The sequence below is a fragment of the Cebidichthys violaceus genome, unplaced genomic scaffold, assembly GCF_023349555.1.
Source record: "Cebidichthys violaceus isolate CVI_PGR_0920_01 unplaced genomic scaffold, fCebVio1.0.p SCAF_20, whole genome shotgun sequence".
NCBI lineage: Eukaryota > Metazoa > Chordata > Actinopteri > Perciformes > Stichaeidae > Cebidichthys > Cebidichthys violaceus.
In genome coordinates this window covers 11043032-11066593 of record NW_027176373.1, presented here as the reverse complement: position 1 = coordinate 11066593, position 23562 = coordinate 11043032, and the positions used below count along the sequence as shown (strand labels likewise).

The following is a 23562-nucleotide window of genomic DNA, read 5'->3' as shown; positions in this document are numbered from 1 at the left end:
ACGTTTCTCACCTCTGAGTTTAAGTCATGTACAATTTGTGACGACTTTTCAAACCAATCAATGTGCAACTTGTTCCCACATGGTGATGGTGAAACCTTCAGTGCACTTACACTGAGAATGGGCTTTTCAGTGAAGTTGGAGACATCTTGTGTCCAGCAGATACACTTTTGAAATAGTTTGTCATACTCATAGATTCTGGATTTTTAAACAAGGGAAATTAACTTGTTGTTAAATGTTGAAAATCCATATCAGACACAATTTGTTTTGTTTGTTGTCTTTTCAAACCTTGAGTAGTTGTTTTCTCTTTAGAGGGAAATCAATAGGCTAAATGTTTTGGGGTGTAACCCAGTTTTACATAACAGCACTTGAATATATCGCTGTGCTTGGCTTTAAGTTAATAAATAATGAAATTGAACTATTTAGTGATACGACACTGTGACCGCCAGATGGTACCATTCAGCAGGGACATTACCATAACAACTAAAGATTAACAGGACCCTCTGTTATCACTTCTAAGTCATCAACCAAAAAAAAAAAAAACAGAGTGAAAGAGTGCTCGTGTGTGTAAATCCACACCTTAAAGCGTCGCTAACAGCTCAACCAAAAGGCAGTCACAGTGTCGAGTGGCAGGTTGCGCAGGTAAGCAGGGTAACAGGTTGTGCAAGAGGTGAGGGAGTGAACACCGCCCATCAGGTGTGTGTGTGTGTGTGTGTGTGTGTGTGTGTGTGTGTGTGTGTGCGCGCGCGCGCAGAGTGACTCACGTCTCCACCACCGAGGAGACAGTTTCACAGAAAACGCTACTTTTAACTCGACGGTCTGCGGTGACATTCGCGTTCATGACTCCGCTCAACAAAAGTACATGAAGGGACTTTAACAGAGGAATTAACCGGCCGGAGTTGAGGCAGTGTTTAAATGTTTTGTCTCATGTATCGGATATGGCCTCTGCTTCTTCTGGGAGGATTGGTGGGGCCAGGTGAGTTGGAACAACTTCCTGGAGAGACTCTGTCAGGTTTACCACGTCCCCTTCAAGCTGAAACAGTGTTGAAGAGCGATTTTTGTTGGAAGGCTAGGCTACAGAGTGTCAGTGTTATAGAGTATTGGCCTATGTAACGTTCAAGTATTTGTTCACATACACAACATATATGTGACACGTGTGTGTTAATATTGCTAAATGGTAGTTATTGAGACCATGGGTTATTATATCATATTGGATTCTTATACTATTATTATATCTTTATACTACTGTGTTACACATCCTTGTAGTTATGTGTATTTTATTTACAATATATCATCAATCCATAATAACTGGACATCACTGACAGTAAACACCTTTTTAGCAATAGTCCTATGTTTGAGTAAAGACTGCTGAACTCTGTTGGGATCCAGAGGCAGAGCAAGACGTTTCAATAGTAGGATTTATCTTTCTTTGAATAAAGAAGCTGATAATTTCAACAAATATATTCTTCTATTACTCAAATATACTGTCTCTATAACGTCCATAATGTAACATCTAAGTATGTCTTAATCGTGGGCTAAAAGTCAAAGGAAGGAGGGTCAGCTTTACTATAAAATATTTAATAATCACCATTAAATATAACGTAAGGAAAGACTTGAATTGCTGCGGATTAAATCACAAACACTGTAAAGTTATGTAATGGAACAAAATGTGAGGGCGTTGATATTCGGCAAAAGCTAGAAGACTAGTTTATCAAAGAGAAAGGAGGGATATGTGCTTGAAAACACTAGAAACTGGTCTACGTCCCGGTGAGTAATGAAACGATGCACCCTCCCTGTGCTGATCAGTGTCATTTTGTGAGAGAACAGACGATCATCAATCCGTTGTACTTCAGCACATTTCACTGAGTCAACAATATGTTTGTACTGTATATCAAGCGTCCTAATTAGTAGAAGTAGTTAAAGTAAAATGCTGTGTGACTTGAGGGCATGCATTATAATTTAAGGAAAAAATCCATCAGAACACATCCTCTGTGATTTATACAACAAACCCAGATGTGCCATCAGATTCCACTGATTGGACTGGAGGTGCTTTAACAAGGGTGGAGATTCAGTGCCAATTTCAGTGTTATTTAGTGTTTTTTCAAAATGTTAATAAATTTAAGAGGAGACGCTGTAGGTGAATAGGCTAAAACATGTAACTAACAGATACCATTACATTTCCCCAGTTGATTAATTACATTAAGACAATTGAATGTTTTATTTTTGTTTTCTGAAATGTCATCTTTAAATATACAAATGAGGTTATCTAATGCTAACTTTTGGTGAATTTAAGCGAAATCTACAGGCGCAAATAGAAACAAGTAGTAGAATAAACACCTATATGTGTATTTTGGACCACTAGTCTGAGAGAAAACATGTTATGAAAGCAAAATTGACCAAACTCAAAATCGACCAGTGCAGGAAAAAGCTATGTTTTTGCCTGGGGTGTCTGGTCTTTAAAACAGAAATAGGCTTACTCTTGCAGTTAAAGCTAGTCAGTCGTAGATTATCTACCATGAGAACGTTCCTCTGGATATCTGAACGTAGTTCCATTCTGTCTGATAAGCACTCTTATAGCGTCACAACGGATAGATAACGTGGATCAGGTTTTGTTACACGGCTAATCATACTGTTCCCAGGCACTTTCCAGTAAGGAAACTGCTACTAGTAGCATAGACCTGTTTTTATTGGCAGCATTCACATGCAAAGCCTTGGATTGGAAAGCTTTTCATAAGCCATTGCTGCTATAATTCTTATTTAATTGTTGGACAATAACAACAGTTAATAAGACATTTTTTTTTTGATGGGCACTGAATGTGTTTTATAAATCCCACTTTTAGTTTTGTTTCTGCTCATCCATCTCATTCCTATGTCAATTCCTTTCTGATGAGATCGTTGGCTTTAAACAAGCTCACGCAAGTTTTTGTTAGGTAAATTCAGTTCAACTGCTCGATCTGTGTTAGGTAGATACTGTACTGAAGGAACTGGAAGTCCTGTCTTACTGGAAGGAACATCTATCACTGTGTCCACTCTTCAGGAAAACACACTAACAAATAATAACAAAAAAAAATACAGTTGAAAACTGCTTCATCAGCCCAAATCTAACAAAAATGATTGAAAAGAAATGAACTGGGAGAATATTTGCATTGTGTTTGAAAAACGTGTTGATCATTTAGTTTTTCGTTTTCTGGGTTAAATGTCATGTGTGAAGGCTTCCTGTATGGAATTTAACCAGAAGTTGTGGATGTGCTTGTACTTGCACTGGCCCCTAAAATATTCACAAAAACCACACCCCTCTGATTTAACTACGGTTTCCAAACAAAGCTTGCCAGTCCGGGTTGAAATGAATCATTCAAATGTAGCATTTGATCTCTGTCGCTCAATTCGGTAAAATGCAGCCACATATTCCAAAATCTTTTTCCTTCTATGGCTGCAGACATGAAAACAAAAGTCCTTTTGATCTGGTATTTCCTGGTGTAAAGGCATCGTCAGCTCCATAAGAGGAAATGATATATGTGGGAGCTAAACAAGTTCTCAGGGATTAGACGAAGAAACCCATTCTAAAAGGAAACCAAAGAACCCAAAAGTATAATAACGCATACATCTACTAATTATTAGTCATTAAGTAGATCTTTAAGATGGGTTAGTTTTTGATTTGTTTAATATTTTATTAATCCCTCTGTTTTATCATTCAGTTGTATATCATTTACAGAATTGTCCCTGTGGGTTCACCGTACAGAGACACTGACCATGTCCCACTAAATACTGTCACCCTGTTAAGTTTAATACTCTTCTACAGTCATACGGATTTGATTTCATCCCTCCCTGTCCAGGATTACAGAACATTCTTGTCTTCTTCTTCCCTGTAATTCACTAGAAGGAATGCTTTAATCCCCAGAAGGGGTCTGCAGGTCTGCTCATCACTGTGGCTGACAGTGTGATGCAGATTTAGCTCAAATATTTAACTTCACCAAACCCCTTGAAGGAGATGAACGGATGTAGCATGCTTTGTTTCAAGTCAACCATGAAGGAAAATATTTGTTTTCATGTCACTAATAGGATGTATTATAGAACAGATGTCATTAATATCATATCATATCATTAACCCATAGTAGGCCTAGCTAAATATTATTTGCTCTCTTGTTTGCTGTACTGAAACACTGAAGTGAAGTCATGTAGAGGAGTAGTGGCTTTTGTCATCAGAAGAAACTGACTCACAGTTTATACTGTAGCCTTGAAAAGTGAACACCAGATATCCAAGTCTTTCTCATTGCTCTCAACTGTCAAGGACGTTTTTTGTGTTTAAAGAAGCAGCGATAACTATGTTTGGTTCAAACAGCCCTGCTTTTGTTTTTGTGGTTTAATGAAATGCTCTGAAAACTGAGGAGTGAAATAAGAGACCTGGGCAGTTTGAACTATCACTTGTGTTGTATGAAGGAGTCGAGCAGTGGAGGTCTGTTAGGTTACGGTAATGTCGATGGGTGTTTTTTCACACTTGTTTGTCATTATCACAGGTGTGCGACATGTCAGTGGAATAGATATTTACACGCCGAAAGAGGTGGAAGCGGTCAACGGGACAAATGTGAAACTGAAGTGCACCTTCAGTTCCAGTCATCCGGTGTCGACTCAGTCCGTCATAGTGTCCTGGAACTTCAAGCCCTTAAATTCAAAATCATCAGATGAGTCGGTGTGTAGAATTTAATATTTTTCATGAAAATGCTTTGAATGTGTTTTTATTGTATTTTAATGTCATTATTAAATAAGTCCACTTGTGATTTTTATAGGGCCATAAAAGTGTTGACTGTCACATTCGGTTCATTTTCTCATCTCCATTCTTGTAACAAAAGCCATTCAATATATTTGCCCTCTTTTAACAGCTCTCGGTGTACAATCTTAAAGTGCCAATGGCTAGCTCCCCCACTCTTAGAAATAGAGGGAGCGATGCACTGGAAATTCTAAGAATATATTTATATTTATGTCGCATAGAGATAGAAGAGCCAGTGGCTGGTCTGCTGCTAATGGTGACACATACATACAGTACATTACTTTATGTCTTGCTTTCATACAACATGAGATGCGTATCTCCTGGTAGCCAATGTACAGAAAACAAGAGACGCCACAGCAGCTGCGTTTCTATACATTTTATAAGCAGTTTTATATCATACTTGCAAGTTCTTTGGACTTCTACACTCTTTGCAAGTTTGCTGTATTGTGTGTGTGTGTGTTTGTGTATCAGGTGTTTTACTACCAGGAGGTACCATACCCTCCAGAGACCGGGCGTTTTAAAGGCCATGCGGTGTGGTCAGGAGATATTATGAGGCGGGACGTTTCCATCACGCTGCATGAGGTGCCTCCAACCTTCAATGGCACCTACATCTGCCAGGTGCGCAACCGTCCAGATGTCCACGGCAGCAATGGAGAGATCGTCCTCAAAGTTGTCAACAAAGGTTAGACTGGCAGTACTGCACACATGGAAGAAAAGTCTGTCACATTGCAACAGCATCACATTTACTACAGCAAAAGAAAATTCTAAATTGTTGAGCTTTTATCAAATTTTTGCTATTCAGTCAGTGCCATTAATGTTTTCAGGATGTTTTTAGAAGGTGGTACTTTAGTTGTTTTGCTCTAGTACTCAGGCCTTTCCACAGGAAAGGTCAAGGTCTTCCCTGGAACAGGTAGGGTTAGCAGTGTCTGGCTAAAAAGCAGCTTTACATATGGAATGCCTGGAGTATTTCCCAACAGGAACCATTGAGATTTCACCCACAGTTATCACTAATTTTGGTTCTCACTGCTTCCAGTTTCCCTCTCTGAGATCGGCATCCTGGCAGCGGCAGTTGGAGGCGCCTGTGCTGTAATCATGGTCCTCCTCTGTATCTTCGTGGCGGTGAGGTTTTACAAGAGAAAGCACATGAGCACGGACATTGAGATGGACCCGCAGGAACGCGAGTGGAAGGACCCGACCGTGTGGTGAGGGCCAGAGAGCCAGAGCTCCTCTTCTTCTCGGGACTGGTGTGGAGTCTGATTGGCTGTTTGGGTCCGCTCTGCCGGACAAGACAGATGAAATTTGATGGTGGGGAGGCATCTTTTTTTTCCATCTTTGCTCCTCCAATGAGAGTCTCTCGGATATTATTGTGTCCTTCAGTGTTAGATTAATGTACCACCCTTCCCATTTGTTCTAATGCCAAATCTTTACACACTGTTTTACCAAAAGTTGCCAGTGATTGTAATTGCTAACTTAATTTTATTGAGATTTTTTTTTAAACTGTTAAGTAAGAGATGTAAATATGGAGGGATTTTCATGCTGTTCTTGGAGCCTGTTCATTGACCTCAATTCACAGCCGCAGTGCTGACTGCACCAGTTTGTCCCTTTATCTTTTCACCATGGGATTTTAAAAGAAAACATGTGTATGATGTGTTTTATAGATTTAAGCTTCAACTAAATCATCACATAAAACATATTCTTGATTATATTCCTAAAAAGCAGGAAGAGCACTTCATACATGATACTGCTGCGGTGAATTAGAACATATCCTTTCTATTACCTGTTGTTGGCAAAACCTTCCCTTTTCTCTGTGAGCTTCAGCTGCAATAACAACTGCTGCATCATAGCTTGTGCCACTTTAACTTGTGAATTCAGGTGAACTGGTTTTGGTGGAGAAATATTTCTGAACTGATGTTTTGGTCCTCTTTGTCCACGGAAGGAAGCAGTACATCAATTCTCTGTGGTACTCTGGCTGGGTTCGTTTGAAAATAAGGATTTTGGCTATACACTATACATATATCCATGAGTAACCTGCTTCATTGTTTGTGTGTGATTGAATTTGTTTTGTGGGGATTGCGTCAGTTCACCCGAAGAGGCCGTTCATCTGACAGCTGTGACGAAGAAGAATTCTGTAAGTTCAGATGATGAAGAGTCTGAACCCAGCAGTGGAGATGATGAGGAAGAGGAAGAGGAGGAAGATGACGACGACGACGACGACGACGACGACGACGATGATGACGATGACGATGATGTTGCTGATGATGGTGATTGAATGGACACACTTGATTGATGCATTATGGTCACTGAATTACAGCGTGCATTTCTGTAAATATTGTCTTTTTCCTTTGTCACAATCTGGAGCCTACATTACCCACAATGCAACTCGCCTGCCAGCAGTACGGTCAGAGATTTGGGTGTGTTCTGCTAGTAGTAGCTAATGTAGCTTCTAGCCTCAAGCAGAGATGATTTCGTGGTCTTTCCTCTAACACTTTCAGATTTTTCTTTCATTTTCAAACTTGTCTTTAGACCCAACTGACGCTGACTCAAGTGACATCATGTGAGGCAGTATCAAACGTAACACAGCTCCCTCTGGGGCCACAAAAGGCTTCATAGAACTTTTTTTAATATATATATATATATATATATATATATATATATGTATATATATATATGTGTATATATATATATATATATATATATATATATATGTATGTATATGTATATATATATATATATATGTATGTATGTGTGTGTATATATATATATATATATATATATATATATATATATATATATATATATATATATATATATATACATACATACATACATATGCATACATATGCAGTGGTTCTCCCCAACCTGTAAACAGACTTGTCTTATTCGGTGGTGTTCCCCTTTAAATTCTGTGTGTTTTATGGATGTTGATTGATGGATGAGAGTTTGTTGTACATGACTGCTTTAACTTTGCGTCTTTGGCTCATTGCTACAAACACGACATACTAGTGCAGATAGTGTTTCTTCAGCTATGGCGTTGCCAGATGTTTCTCCTGTTAATTTTTTTAAAAGCGTCAGCCGAGAGTACATAAATCAAAATTTTTTTAAAGAAGTGTTTTTGCCGAGAGTTGACACAAATAGTCCTATTTGTAAATGCTACTAGAATGAAACAGAAGAATGGGTACCATCATTTGTTTTTTTTTCTACCAGAAAGTTCACCACAAGATTTGTGAGTGATCAACAAAGGACGGTGTTTACGACATTGGCAACTTTGCACAATTGATTTTGTATTTAGTTTTTGTACATAGTGTAAAGTAAGCAGAAATTCATAACTTTTTGAAAGTCCTGAAATGTTGTCATATATCTCTGTATAGCAACTCTGGAATAAAGAACTGTTTTTGAAATGTTTAAATTGCATGGATTTTGTGGGAACAGATCAGCTCTTGAGGAGAAGAGACTGGGTGTGTGAGTGTGAAATACCAACCAGCAGCCACTCCTGTTTGTGACAATTACTTACAGTCACACTTCCTGTTCTTAACACTGCTGCAAGCTCAGTTTGTTCAGATGTTGGATCTAACAGTGCAAAAATGGAGCTGCCTGTCTTAAAATTAGTTACTTTGTCTTGTAAACAGGTTGAAATAATCTCACCAGGACATTTTTTTTTGAGTTGCACATTTTGTTTGGATCAGTTAACACCTACTGAACAATCATATAAATACCACAGGCATTACTGTTCTATCATTCACATTACAACTCACTGGAAAATCTGAGCGTGCTCCTTCACTGCTGTGATTAAGCATAAATTCATCAACAGCAGAAGAGGCATGCAGGACACATCACCCCCTGGTGGTGTCATGAGCTCTCTTTTTACATTGTCTCTAAGTGGTATTTTTTTTCTGTTCACTTAAACCCGGTCCATGCTTTTATATCCATACTCTTAAAAAAGATAAAACAAAACTCAAGTGTGCCGTTAGCATAGAACAGTTATTGAAGTCAGGATGGAGAGAGACTCTAACCTCAGACATGTGGGAACCTGTTCGGAACTACACGTTTGTCATAAACCACAAGCTTCTCCTCACTGACTCCTTTGCTCATAGTACATTGTACTTCTTATGGAATGAAAACATGCCCGCTGAACCAGTTCTTTCTCTGTGCCAATGGGTTAAGTGCTGTTAGTAAATACAGAGATGTTTGCAAGACCTCTTACGACCAATTAACTTTAAGGAAATGATCAGCAAGATAAAGGGACAGTTAATGATGGGTAAGATGGGTAATACAACACTTTGGGTCACAGTAAATTGAAAGCTTTTATGAGCATTTGTCCCCACTTTCTTCTTTGGCGTACTGTATGTAACATCTGAATAACATAAATGTGCCTGAGTTTAGTTTTGTGTGTGTTCTGGAATAATTAGCCATCTTGTCTCTCACAAAAAAGACCCTTTGGTTATTTATTATTCTATCTTATTTTGTAATTTCTGTCATGGTGGGACAAAACTGTATTTGCTCAATACTGTACTTATATTCGATTTCAAGGGTAGTTGTATCATACTACTTTATTCTTTTTATTCCACTACATTTATCTGACAAGTAGCATAATTTTAGCTAAGTTTTAGTAACATTATAGCTTTAAAAAAATAAAATAAATAGTCCTATTTATAATGAATAAGTATTTTATGAGCTTAATAAGTTTTAATAGAGTGTATTGTTACACGTTAAAGCAGTATCCAATCTTTTTTGCATTTGATTCCTTACAAAAATTGCCGTCTAGTTGGGGCCTCTTGTTTTATATATTATTCTCACTTACACCACAAAGGGATTTCCCCTCTAAACTTGTTTCAACACGTTTCCTTTAAACCTGCAATAACTGTCCATTTTGCTCAGGAAGTAACTAGTTAACAATTACGTATCACCTTTTAAAGTCAGATATATACTTGCTGTTGCCGCCTCGCATAAAATCTATAAGGAGAAGATGTTAATTGCGTGTTTACATGCGCATGATGATGCTGCCTTGCGTATCCTGCGTCTCTCTGGAGCCTTTAGTTAAAAACCAAGGATATACCTAAGTTGATATGTCGATGTTGTTAATAAAGAGTTGCTTATCTATACATCGAGAAGCTACAGAGAAACATTTTCATGACTTTAGAGTCGTGTTTCTGGCCACCTATGTATGTCTACTCATCTACTCTCCTTGAGCTCTGTTTTGGTCTCTACCACCTCCTGAGGGAAATATCTGTTTCTTTAGTCACTCCAGCGTGTGCCTCTCATGTATTTAACATTCTGTTGTTTTTAAGCATCGCTGGTTAATTTTCTTTTACAGAAACTGATAGTTATGCTACCTGATTGTATTAAGGCATAAATTGGGGCTAGCTCTTTAGCTGCTAAATGCTCTATGTTCACCAGCTAGCCCCAACTGTACACGTGGGTTAGAGCTGAAAACAGTTATGCACACAGCTATGAAGGGAACAGTGGTGCCATGATTGTGGTTCTTTTTCTGAAAATCTGGGTGCAGACTGTAAACACCCATCACGTAAGTACGTTGGAAAATGTCCACTGCTGCTGGATAACAGGTGAAATTAAAACCTTTGTATTTAGATTTGCATCTACTAAGGAGTGTAGTAGTGCCGAGGTCACATATACAGATTTATCTTGTGACCCTTTGCAGGGGCCCCGACCCCTTGGCTATCATTAAACTAAATAACTAAACTAACCTACCTAAAAACTGTGCAGTAGTTACTTTAAAATGCTACTTATTGTACATCTGATAATGTATTTCATATAATATACAAGTCACAGAGACCACAGGAGTACTTTTACTTTTTATACTTTAAGCAAATTTTTCTGATAGAAGTGATTTTCTACTGAGATCTTGAATGCGGGGGTTTAACTTGTAATGGCATATTTTACAGTATTGTAACTTACTGCTTGTTTAAAAAGCGAAATACTTCTTCCGCCACTGATTTTTATGTTTATATTGTGGATGTACTTGTTTTGCTCTAACTCACTACAGCGATAGCTGAGGCATGTGTCCTTGTTTCTTTCCTCTGGAGCAGCACACATTTTGCTGCAGTAAGAGCAAATGACACCTACGTGACTTTACCAGCTGAGTGTGCACTTACATGGCATCTATGAATGATAATATGGGACACGTAATTATTCACATAGTACATACCATGTGGTTATGTAACTGTCTATGAGCACTCTCTGTAGTTACAGTTGTCCTGCACAGGTCTGCAGCAGCATCCTGTCTTTCTGCAGCAAAATGCTGTTGTTTTTTTTTCTTTGCAGTTCTGGAAGAGTTCCCACTGCTGCTGCATTTATACTCAGTGGAGGGGCCTGGAGAGGAGAGCAGCGAGCGTGCAGCCTGACCACATGATCTCTCAGTTTAGACCTCCACATCCGTCAAACCAACCCCCCACTCCACCTACTGTCACCTCCGTGCCACACTTCCCGTACTTGTATATGCTTATGAACCGCATTGGTCATTGTTGGTGCATGTTTGTAACCCTCTGGCTATTTTTTTCAGGCACTGCCGGTTCAAATTGGATACAATCTCATACGGTTTAATTAAACACAGTGTGGATTCAATTTGTTCACTCATCATACTGTGACAAACGTTAGACTTTAATGTGGATATTACTGCTGTGCTGGCAGAGTTTTGCTTAGCCAGCTGTGTCAGGACCATCCACTCCCCTCGCTAATGAATCTTGCCTGTACTATACATACTATATATGTTGAATGCAAAGAACGGCTGACGTTAGACTTAAAAACATTTCACATAATAAACACAAAATCTTTTGCTTGAGCTAGTAAAGAAAAAAGATGCCATCCTATAGAGTCTGCATAATAACCTGCTCAATAAATAATAAATGGAAGATACCTGCATCTGTCTTCATAACTGAGTCTGCTGATGTGAATTTCAGTTACAGCCAGTCAGAGTCGCAAACTATGTGAAAGAAATAGTTCTGTAGAACGAAGGGTAAATCAACCAGGATGTTAGGTCCAAAAGGGATGTGTAGCAGTCCCTTTGTCCTCTGCCTGTGTAACTGTACCTTGGCTCAAATAGCACACTCTGTCACATGGTCTCAGTTGCATCCAGTTAACACTCTCAATTCTCCTCTTTCCCCAATATGAAACCCAGATTAACCTCTTACCAGAGCCTTTTTTTCTAATGAACTCATAACAATAAGCCACAATTACTGTGTAGTTACCTTATTTCCAGTAATGGATGGAGTTTGACAGGCAGGCATATAACCTTAAGTGTATGAATGCAATGTTGGCAGGGTCTAAAATTGAAATCAAATCTGGAAACTCTGAGCTAAGCACTTCTTTAGTCAGCCACATGCTATTGGTCAGTTGTTGATGACTGATGTTTTTACATTTATGGGAAAGGAGCTGTCCTGTGGTGAAACATGACTGCACACACCGCCTCATATCATAATGCACTTGCAGCCGCATTGCACTGATCACAAGAGAGTGTTGGCTGCCTCATGATATACAAGGTAGTTTGACCTTCTAGGCATCGAATGGGACACGCATGCACACATCACCGGTGGCTGAGGAAGCTGATTATTCTGAGCCAGGGGAATATGAGTCCCGGAAGGAGCTTGCCTTTCAGGACATAAGGAAAGCAGAATAATAAAAAAATGTTACCCTGTCCATCTGGGGATGGATATAGAAAATAAAAAAGGAAAAGCTTTCCAATTAAAAATCGGATTTTTTCAATTGTGTAAGTAGAATAGAGAGTAACTCTTGTAATGTAATTCTGTGTTTGAATCCTTGGCGTAACGTTATCAGTAAAAGAACATGTCTGTTCATGAATGGAGAGTTTTGATACGGGACTGTGTCTGGCCCGGCCCTGGGGCTGCATTACACAGCCTCCTCCCCAACCTGCACTGCAGAACTTTTCTCTGATCTTCACAAACACTCTGAGAAAAGTGCCTGAGTCTGCATACACGCCCCGAGTCAGGAGATGGGGAGGAGGGTGAGGCAGGGAGGGAAGCAGAGAGGGGAGGAGTGAATGGGGTTGATGGAAGAGAGAAAGAGACTAAGAGTGGAAACAGGGGCAGGTGAGGGAGGGGAGACAGAGAGACGGGGGAAGAGAGAGAGAGGTGGCATGCAGCCAACGGAGAGGACAGGGGAAAAGTTGTGAGGTAGCCGGAGGGACGGGCAGGGAGAAGAGTCAGCGTCATTGGTGCTGAGCTGAGGGGGATGAGAACAGCAGCTTTCTTCCTGTCCATCTGTCTCTCTACATTTCTGTCTGTCTTTCTGCTTTGTCTCTACCTCTCCTCTCTAATTTTCTGTCATCCTGGCTGGGGCTGTAATGTGGCGGGCTCTGCAGTGAAAGTGCCGGCTGGCGGATTCTCCTTGAGTGAACCCTGACTGTGCGCAGTGTTCTTCGCTGTCCTGTCCACACTGACTCAGCTGTGCAGGCAGCCTGCCGGCCTCTGGGTGAACACCGGCTGCAGGAGCAGGTAGGCATGACAGAACCTGAACTGTGCATGTTTTGATGATTTTTATTTTCTTCAGCTTTTCCCCTTTTTTCATTCAGTCAAAGGGATACTGTGTGCGTATGAAGACTCATGCATGCAGGAAACATGTAAACACACTGTCTGTATGACAATAACTTTGGACTGTACTGTCTGTGCTTTTATAGAAACTTAATGTCCCATTTTAATATTTCTGTTGATTGACTTTGTCCTTCATCCCCCCTGCTCCTCCTTTGCCCTCTGTCTAACCTACAGTCTCTTCCACAGGAGTGCTCTGGGGTTATAGGCGAGCAGGCTCCCTGCCCCCGGACAACTGCAGGTGCACGACTGGGACGTGCCTCGTTTGGGGTCCAGACTCCCAGACAGCATATTCCAGATTCAATCCAGTATACCAGAGAGGCCGAGTTGTGCTAAAGGATATTGTACGAGCTATCTAGGGGCCGCTGGATCCTGCAGCAGTATCTGTTTTGGAACAGGTCTGGCTGCCATGGAGGTCCAGTGGTTTGGGGTTGAACTCCCGAGGCTGGGCCCTCCACACACAGCCGTCGGCCTGATCTTCTCCATGCTGCTTGGTAATGCGTTTACGTCACCCCTCTTTATTCTTTCCATGATCATTTATGCTACAGCTGATTTGCACGGTGCCTCCTTATCTCTCTTTTTTGAAAACTTCACATTTGTTTTTTTTACCCCTCACCCGTTATTGACTACCGACAGCTTGTTGCCAATATCAATGTGTGTTTGTGTTGTTATGCAGTACAATGATGCTGTGGCTTTTCCAGATTTGATATTGACCTTCATCAGCTTCTGACCTACGTCAGTGTTGACTGCAATTGTATTTAGGTCAGTACACTAGCTTTCACAGAAGGGTTTTACTTTGGAGACAGGACTCGTGATGAGTAGGTTTCTTTTCTGAAGGTTGCATGTTTAATTTCATGAGCAAAGTGTGCTGCTTGTTCTGCCTTGAAACACAGAACGAGGACTGAATGTTTCATTAAAATGTGCTTGTCCGGACTAAAGCCATTGTTCGATAGTTTGGTGTTATCTGCGATCCATATTGGTTTTGATTGGGATTGTATGTCCCCAAGGAGTAAACGTCGGCAGAATAGCGGCTCTTGTGATGGGAAACCTGTGTCAGACTTGAGGCACTCTAGTCAAGAGGTTTGATTGCCTACAGTGGAGGTGTATCTGCAGTAATAGTGCAGCAAAATCACTCGGAGCAGTGTCCAGTAAAATATCTGTTTAATTTCTCTTTGATTCATTAATCTATATATTGATAAAGAGTACTTTTGCAGTGATCGTATAGTTACAGCTCAGTAGGTATCCAGATATGATATTGTTGTCTCAAGTAAATTCATGCTGCAGTTTGAGACTGACAGTGGTGATAGCCTCTCACCATGTTGCTTTTATGGTGTTTTGGATATAGAGGATTCAGCTGTGAATATTGGATTCTGTTTGCCTGAAGTAACACCCAACCACACATCTCCAAATAAAGTGTTGACTTATTGGAAGATTTCCTGTTCCTCTCTTTTGAAGAAAAAAAACATCCCATTAGAATCCAATTTCAGTCATAGTTGACACATAATGTATAAATGTCCACCGTACACTTACAGTAGATCATTCTTGGATTTTTTTCTCAACCCGCTTATGGGTGTGTGCAGCATCTGTGCAGCAATAGTGCAGCAAACAGGCATTAAAAAGATGATCTACATGAGACCATGGTCTGTGACATTATGTGTATGAACTGTGGGCTCTAAAACTGCCTCACAGCATTCCTGGCCTTGTAAATTTTATCACATTGATAATTCTCAATAAGTTTAAAATATTCATCTCCCATTTAGACACATGGACTAACAATGGAATTGTGTTGCCAGGTAAACATTTAGTAGGTGTTTTTTTGGAACAAGAATGGCTATTTCTTGCTCATAGGTGTTGTCTATATTTAGAATGAACAGCAAACATTTTGGCCATTACAAAAACTGCATGGTAGACTTTATCAGCAGATGCAGGTGGACATGTAGCAGAGAGAGAGGGATGCTACAGCAGTTATATCTAAGCACCAGCATTATAAGATGGATTAACCATCATATGTGTTTGCTCTATAGTATAATACACTACGAGGTGCTTAAAAAGGTGTACTAAAGGTAATTTAGAAACAGTGTCAGCACTTCATAGTTCATCCACCAGAGAGCACAACGTTTTGGGTTGAAAATTCAAAACATCTTGGTCATCACAATTTAGCAAAAAAAGTGGAAAAAGGGATATTATCAGTATTATCAGCTGATGTGTCATTATCAGATTTTTTTCTAAGCTCCAAAATATCAAGTTTAGTATCAGCCTCTAAAATGTAGTACTGACCGGGCTATAGTATTCTGTTATTTTGATATACTAAGTATTTTTAGAAATTATGTTGTGAGATATTCTAAAGTTGACATATATAGGCTAGAAACTGGAGCATCACTGTTCTAGTTTTATCTGAAGCCCCAACACTTCACCTTGCAAAACAACTTTAATTAGAAACCTCAATAAAAATTCAAAAAAGAGACAATGGGCAGTAAGCTACTGATTTAAATGGGAGTAATATTTCAATGTTGTCATCAATGTTGTCTTGAGTAATCAGAAGAACAGATTTTGTCTTTCCATGTAATTTTACTTTTTTTGTTCTTGGTATCTTGTCAGCAGCTGCAGCAACTACAAATATATTACAATATATATTACAAAAATATCGTAAAAGGTTAATAACAAGTGACACTATAAAATGTGAACGAGGAAAGAGACGGGGGGGGTGGGTGAGGGGGTGCTGTTGCTCTCTCGTCACTGCTTCTATTGCTGTTTTTGCAAGCTCACTGTGCTGCATTGGACCAGCTGAGGGAAAAGATTGGAGAGAGTGAGTTTTGCAAGATAGCAAGGGTGAGATGAGAATGAATCAATAACATTTCCATAGACAGTATGCCACAGCCTCGCTGTGTGAAGCCATGTCTGCTGTTTGTAGCAATGTAATTCTTTATTTGCTGCAATGTTGCTTGTCATACGTTGACCTTGACCGTGTTTTGAGCGAAGCGTAATACAGAAAACATAATCGTGGGAATGTGAGAAGCAGTGCAGGAAATACAGCTGCTCCTGAAACCATCATCTTATCAGGTGTTGTGTTTTCTCTCCATAACCTCATCATATGTGTACTAGTTCTGCACAGCACCTTGTGATTTGTAGTTTATATCTCACACACTAGATGGAAGCATTAAGCAGGGGGAGCTTTAACGATGTAGAAGAGGGAGAGAACAGACCTTCAGTCCGTCCTTGACCTGCTAAAATTATATACTGTGACTCTTTCCTACCTCTGACCTTGACACATAAACAGAAGGTGGGATACTAATAAGGAAAAAGGAAAAGACAAACTATAAAAAAGACACAGCGTTTTTTCTGCCCCATCCGCCGTAATTGGTGGAGGTAGGATTTGATCACTTGGGCTTCCTGATGCCGGCTCTCTGTGGTCCCCGGTGTTCAGTTACAGTTCTTTCAAGAGGCCCAGCAGACTTCGGCCTCTCTTATTTACAGTAATGTCACAGCAAGGACTTTGTAATGTCATGTTATTGAGGGTGTGAGTAGTCAAGTGCCAATAATAGTTTATTGTATGTTATAATGTGTTCTTGAAATCATGCAAATCTGACTTAGAATGAAGTACACTATAGGACACTATTACATACTGTATTAGTGAGTATATATACTTAAAATATGATCAAAAGGGTCTAAAATGATTTGAATAATCAGGTAATTAGTGTTTTGATGCGTATGAGTCAGATTTACTGTCACTGTTCATGAACCTGCTCTCATTGTTCAGGTGTAACTGGATGAGCAGACTGGACTTGTTTTGTGATGTGACCATAAAATGAGTCCAAGGAGCTTTTGCACAAAGTTCAGTAACTGTGATCTTTGACTATTGTCAAATCCATAAAAATACGATTACAGACAGCAGCTGATTAGCATAGCTTAGCATAAAAACTGGAGGTTCTGACCGAAGGTCACAAAATCAAGACAGTTTCTTGACATCGGGAGCAGTAACTTCCTGAAGTATTTGCTGGTTTTCTCATATATATGCCAAGACTTTAGGAAGTTACTGCTCCCAGCCAAGATACATTATGGCCCATAATGCCCTGTAAAAAGTTACTTATTCAATTTTTGGTACATATTATTCAAGCAAGATAGACTGTGTTAATTAGTGAGCTTGTGCTGGTAGATGCACTCTGTTCCCTTCGGACTGAACCAGATGAGCTGTTTCTAGTTTATATGCAAAGCTAACTGGCTGCTGGCTGTAGTTGCATATTTAAAGGTCAGATATGGGAGTGGTATCGATCTTCTTGTCGAACTCTCATCAAGAAAGCAAACAAGCATATTCCCCAAAATGTTGAACTATTGCATTAAAGCAGACTGACTTTGTGTTCACACAATCGCTGCAATGTACAGTTGATTTGTGCCCTGTGTAGTCTTATCTTGTTGTGGTTTCTATTCCCCTTTCCTCATCAGGTGTGTGGTCTGTTCAGGCCCTTGAGATGTCTGTTGGGAAGATTCCCTTCCTGCAGGCAGTGAATGGCAGCACAGTCATGTTGCCTTGCACATACGCCAGTTGTATCGGCATCCAGGACCTCTACTTCAACTGGCAATTCAATGACAATGGCACCATGCAGAAGGTAAGAACCCTCTGTCAGAGAGAAAGCTTCATGTTCAGGTCACTTGTTTGGTAGATTTGGATGATTGATGACTTGTTGGTCCCATCAGGTGTGTGATTCAGTGATCGTATCAGAGGGGGTTGAGCCAAATGTGGCTATATATCGAGAGCGGGTGGAGTTTGTGGGGAAGAACCATAACAACAACATCTCCATCTTGCTGTGGAACATCACCTTCGAGGACGGAGGCCAGTACACTTGTTTTGGACGCAATCCCAAAGAGAAGGGCAGGAACCACAGTGCCATCTTCAACCTCATTGTGGTGGACGAGTGTGAGTGGTCAAGGACTATGCTTTATTTTTCTTCTCCAGGCAAAGTTATATTGGTTTTTGAGTTTTATATGCAGTAGATTCAGTTTTTAAAAAACATGCCCAAATGATCTTAAACCAGCCTATATCTACCAAAACGAACTGCCCGATATGACAACACATCCCTATAGATATTCCTAGTTTAACTATATGCCCTGACATACTGTATATATTGGCCAATCACAAATGTGGGACAGCTCACTGGGGTTTGCTTCATGGCCCCATAATGTGCACACTGAAGTAATAATAAACTAGAACATGCTTTCATTTGTATGTTGATGATAAGATAAATCAGGCCACATAAACAAGGACAGTATTGCTGGACAAATGTTCAGTCTGCTTAGGGAAAATAAAAAAATTAAAATGATCCCACAGAAGGAAAATAAATCCTGAGGTGACAGTTAAAAAGAAAATAAAGAATGTGGAATTAATTTACGACGATGAATATTCTCTTTGTGCATTTCTTCAGTTATTTTCTCAAATGGTTTGGTCCTCCATACACAAAGACAAACAGTCAAAGAGAGCTGACTATACTTCTCCCTTACTAAACTAAGCATTCTCTAGTTTTTAAACATACGGTTTAATCATGCAGTTCATCACTTTAAATGGTCTTTGGTGCTGTTTTGACCAAAGGGAATAAACAAAAATAAAATAAACCTATTAGTCTCTCCCCGAAATTGGAACACCATCACGTCATTTCTGAAAATAGAAACTTGGGGAAAAATAAGCCACCGCTCACCTACGTAGATTTTTCTCAGCGCATTTGATACCGATAGCTGAAGGGTGTAAGGAAAATTCACCAAATATTATAAAAGATGGTTCTTGTAAAGTGCTAGCAGTCTAAAGGGACCAAAGGTCACAAGAGATGAACTGATCAGTCTAAATCTATGCTTTGGTTAGTCAGGCTTAGGAGACGGCTGCAGCCAGGGGCCACACTACAGCTCCAATATTTTGTGGAGGCAACAACTTATTCGAATTAGAAGGCTTTTTAACGACACAAAAAATGTAGAAAATATTAATTTTCTGGAACTTAAATGGTGCTTTGTTAATGTCTGCAGTGAGGGTGGTGGACAACACGCTGACCATCATAATAGCCTCAGCCGTGGGTGGAACCATTGCAGCATTAATGGCCTTCATGTTGCTCAAGAACTTCACTATCTTTGTTCTTTCCAAGATGGAGGAGAAAAAGTGAGTTTTCGCAACCACCTGGATATTTACCAGCAATGCAACAATTTCATACAGTTTCATCAGAGTATGGAGTGAGCTCGAAATGTTTCTTTGAGCTGCCCTGTGTGTACAGTCCTAACTTTGTCTTCTCTTTTTTTCCTCCAACGCCACTGCAGTAAGGAGTGCCTTGTAACTTCATCAGGGATCGACAACACAGAAAATGGCCTCTCAGGATCCAAAGCTGATTCAAAACCAACACCAAAAAAGAAATGAGAAAGTGCATGTATATAAAACCATATGATTACTCATATTTATTTACCTTCTTTGCATATATTTGTATATGCACATGTGTTTGCACAAACGCAAATTCATTAATGTCAAGTTTGGATACTAAAAACTGCCTGGCTGTGGCCTACAAAGGGGAATACACACATGTGCAACTGTGTCAGATGATATACAACTAAAGAACGTGCAAATCAGTGTACACATAATTATTTAAAATGTACTCATAATTGAATAAGTGCCCATACCAGAGACGCTCAAGCTTGATTTATTAAGGATCATTTCTTAATCATATAATATTTACATCCCATCTCCCATGGTCTCCCATAGATCTACCTCTTTTGGTCAACATATTACCAGAAAAGGGAAAAAAACACATTAAAGGTGTTATCTTTGTTGTTGTTTTTTTGACAAATAAAGCTTGTGTGCACTTTTGCTTAATGAAGTGTGAATTATTGGTCTTGATATTCATGCAAAAAAGCATAAATATCAAGTCCAAAGTCCAAAAAGTCTCTAAGGAAAACATTGTTGCCAAGTTTTCTCTGGTTAGACTGTGGCACAGACAATTCTGGTGTGAATTTGTGTGTACACCCTATTAAATGATGTGTGTGTGGGGTTATTCACTGGGAAAAAAACTGATGTATATCATTTTTGCACAGTCATGCTCTGTTAAAAGTGCTTGGTAGCCTTGATATACCAATAATCGTCTTTGGCCACAGCCAGGATACATTAAATACATGTAAACTTTGACTGTTTTTCATCTGAAGTCAAAACAAAAACACTTGTCTTTTAGTGCTTGAGACAGGAAATAATGTAATGTAGTTAAAGCTGTGCTGAATCCTTACACCAAATTCACAGTAGCCCGTCGATAAAATGGTCAACTAAATCAAAATCGAATTATCTATTTCGCAGATACACTGGTCAATTTGTGGCTACTTTCCACAATACACCTAGATTATGTTGTATGACTTATTCAAGCAACTGTAGTAAAACAAAGGGTGCTAACACAAATGGTACTGACAGAATATTGTAGGATTCAGCCCAGCTCTTCATCCTGTACCTTCTCTTTGCTTGATATAAAACACAGGTGCCTGTTAGTGCTTCTATGCTCCTCTGCCAGCGAGGATGACTACATATTGCAAAACACTTTATAAAGCTCAGCAAAGAAATAATACAACAAGCTTCTGAACTGACATGATAGACAATCCCCTGAAGCAAACCCCCATAGAAAATGAATGACCCTCTGATGCTGCTGCTTTTAAGACAAATAATCAATGCATTTAAGCATGTGCAACATGGGCCAGATTTTAGACACAATGCCTGAAAACAGAAATTCATATTTTTTGGGGGAGAAAAAACATGTTCCGATGTATTAACACTGGTAGAGTCTGCTCTGAGGTTAACTGTAAACCCCATTTTATGCCATGCAAATTTCATCGTGCTAGCCCTTGCTAAGGCTAAGCACTATGTGGTGATGTGGCCATGGATACTGTATGCCTGGATCAGACTCAATATACTTGCTTGTGCGTCTTGGTACAAAAGGCTTGTTTTTCCTAAACACTTTTTCCATTCAGTCAGTGTTTTACTCTTTTCAATAAATAATGTTTATAGCTGCACTGCAGTGAAAAAGATAAACCTGGTTGTTCTGCCTATGCATACAGTAAATGACCCATAAATTCATACTCTAAATGATCATGGGGTCGGGTCTCAGATAGCATGTTGAGAAGGGCGACTGCAGTTCAAGTATTAACCCTGTTCAAGCAAGAGTGATGCGCTGACTGCTAAACAGGGATGGTTTCTACCGAGCATCGTTTTAAGGAGATGAATGTACTGTATCTGCATCACACTCAAACAGTGAACTACTATTTCACCTGCATTTACAATATACATGTGTTTTTTTGCACATTCAAGACACTGAATGTCTGGCTTTAAAAAGAAATACCTCTGGAGAGTGGAACAGATGTGTGGCTAAGCGCTGGGTCAGGTCAGATATCGATGTACCTCCACCAGTCTCAGCAGGTGTTAGCTTAGCCAACTGTACAGTGAAGTGTGAGTTTCTGGTGGTTTCAGAAGCTCACTGTTATGTTCATAATAATGTGCCTCCACATTAAAGTGACTCTAGTCTATAGTCACTAGCTTGAAGCAATATTATGAAATGGATGTGGATATGGATGTGTTGGGCACTTTGAAAACATGTATATTTTTGTGTCTGTATAGGATCTAATGCAAATCAGTGTCTGTTTGTCACATTGATCATCCAAGTGAGATAAGAAGAAACCCACAGCACACATGAGGAAATACTCTCATGAGTCTCATGAAATGATTTGTTTGTTTCTCAATGTGATGCATTTCCTGTTGAAACGGCAAGAGATGTAGAGGGATCAGTCTTAAAGAAATAGTTTGGACATTTTGGGAAGTTTGGCTAATTTGCTTTCTTGCCGAGATGATGATGGATACCGTGTCTGACTGGTTATCTTAGCTTAGCTTAGTTTAGCTTAGTAACTGGAAAGGGGAAAACAGCTAGCGTGGCTTTTTCCTAGGTTAACAAAATCCGCCTACCAACACCTCTAAAGCTCACTTTTTAACATGTTACATCTCGTTTGTTTAATCTGAAGTGTAAAAAAGACAAATTGTGCAGGACTGTTTCTTAGCAGGGACCAGTGACTTCCTGGATTCTCCACTGGTTGTTAATTGGTTAAATGTACAATATAGCGTGTTAGTTGGTGAGCTTTATTGGTAGGCAGATTTTGTTTTTTTTGGATAGAGCTCTGCTAGCTGTTTGCACCTGCTGTTACCTGTCTTTTTGCTGAGCTAAGCTAAACAACCAACATGTCAAATTATTCCTTTAAGTGGGCTATATAACAATGGGCTATTATTGATGGAAAGTGATATTTCATTAGACTGACAGAAAGGCAAAATTGCTGAAAAAGCTGCAATAACTTTGTTTGTGAAAGATATTGCAGAAGGTATCAGAAATGGGTAATATACATTTGTCATATGTTTTCCATATTCTTGTTTGATTTAAAAGAAAAAGAAAATCCACTCCGGTGTAAGAGTTGTCAAAAAAAATCAGGTCTTAACCGTCAGGCTGTTGCTGTGACTTTGGAGACATAAAGACACTGTTTTGCAGGATCAAATCATTCAATCGCAATAATTTGATTTAACTGTTGAAGAGTGTTTTTTCTCTGAGTGGCTGATCTTTGTCAATTGTTGTCTAACTAGACTCAATTAAAAAGAAAAGCGATTTACTTCTCACTGATCAATAAACTTAGAAAACAAAACTTTTGGGTAACGTTGAGATTGTGACAGTGAGGGCATTATTATGACAAGCAACTCTATGCAAATCATAACAAAAGTGACAGTTTGTCACATCGCACCTTCGAGTTACTGTGACAGTTCTGTGAGCAATACAACAGCAGGAGACGTGGATCAGGGAGTTGTGTTGATGGGATGCAGGTGAATGGGGATCATCAAGAGAGGAGTGTGGTGTGGACCAGAGCTCCTGCACTTGATCAGACCCTGCAGAGCGTATAGACTCACCAAGTCATGCTCCACCGCTGCTCTCTGCACACAAATATATACTGTACAACTTTAATGCTCTGGCTCGCCCTCAAATGATGTCTCCAGTTCCATCCTCACCCCCATGCACATCAGCTCTTAATGTCTTTATTATAGAATCATGAAATCTAATAAATTTTTTAACAGAATCTGGCCTGTCATGTTGTTTGTATATAAAGCGCTACGATAGTTCTTTGACAGGACTGCCTCCTGTTGGGCTGGGGGAGAAAGAACAACGATTACAGATGACTACAGGTAAACCTACAACAGAGTGCATGCCTCTACAA

The 23562-nt window shown here is 39.6% G+C and overlaps 2 protein-coding genes across 2 annotated transcripts; both read left to right on the top strand.

The window, feature by feature from the left end:
- Positions 1 to 679: 679 nt before the first annotated feature.
- mpzl2b (myelin protein zero-like 2b) lies at positions 680 to 7395 on the top strand. The gene is made up of 5 exons (XM_068716331.1): positions 680 to 973; positions 4512 to 4684; positions 5234 to 5444; positions 5796 to 5964; positions 6842 to 7395. Exons 1-5 carry the CDS (start codon positions 913 to 915, stop codon positions 7029 to 7031), a joined length of 804 nt encoding a protein of 267 aa, XP_068572432.1. The 5' UTR covers positions 680 to 912; the 3' UTR covers positions 7032 to 7395.
- Positions 7396 to 12894: 5499 nt separating this feature from the next.
- scn4bb (sodium channel, voltage-gated, type IV, beta b) lies at positions 12895 to 23424 on the top strand. The gene is made up of 6 exons (XM_068716329.1): positions 12895 to 13227; positions 13510 to 13814; positions 17761 to 17924; positions 18013 to 18232; positions 19327 to 19456; positions 19612 to 23424. Exons 2-6 carry the CDS (start codon positions 13730 to 13732, stop codon positions 19706 to 19708), a joined length of 696 nt encoding a protein of 231 aa, XP_068572430.1. The 5' UTR covers positions 12895 to 13227; positions 13510 to 13729; the 3' UTR covers positions 19709 to 23424.
- The last annotated feature ends 138 nt before the right edge of the window (positions 23425 to 23562 follow it).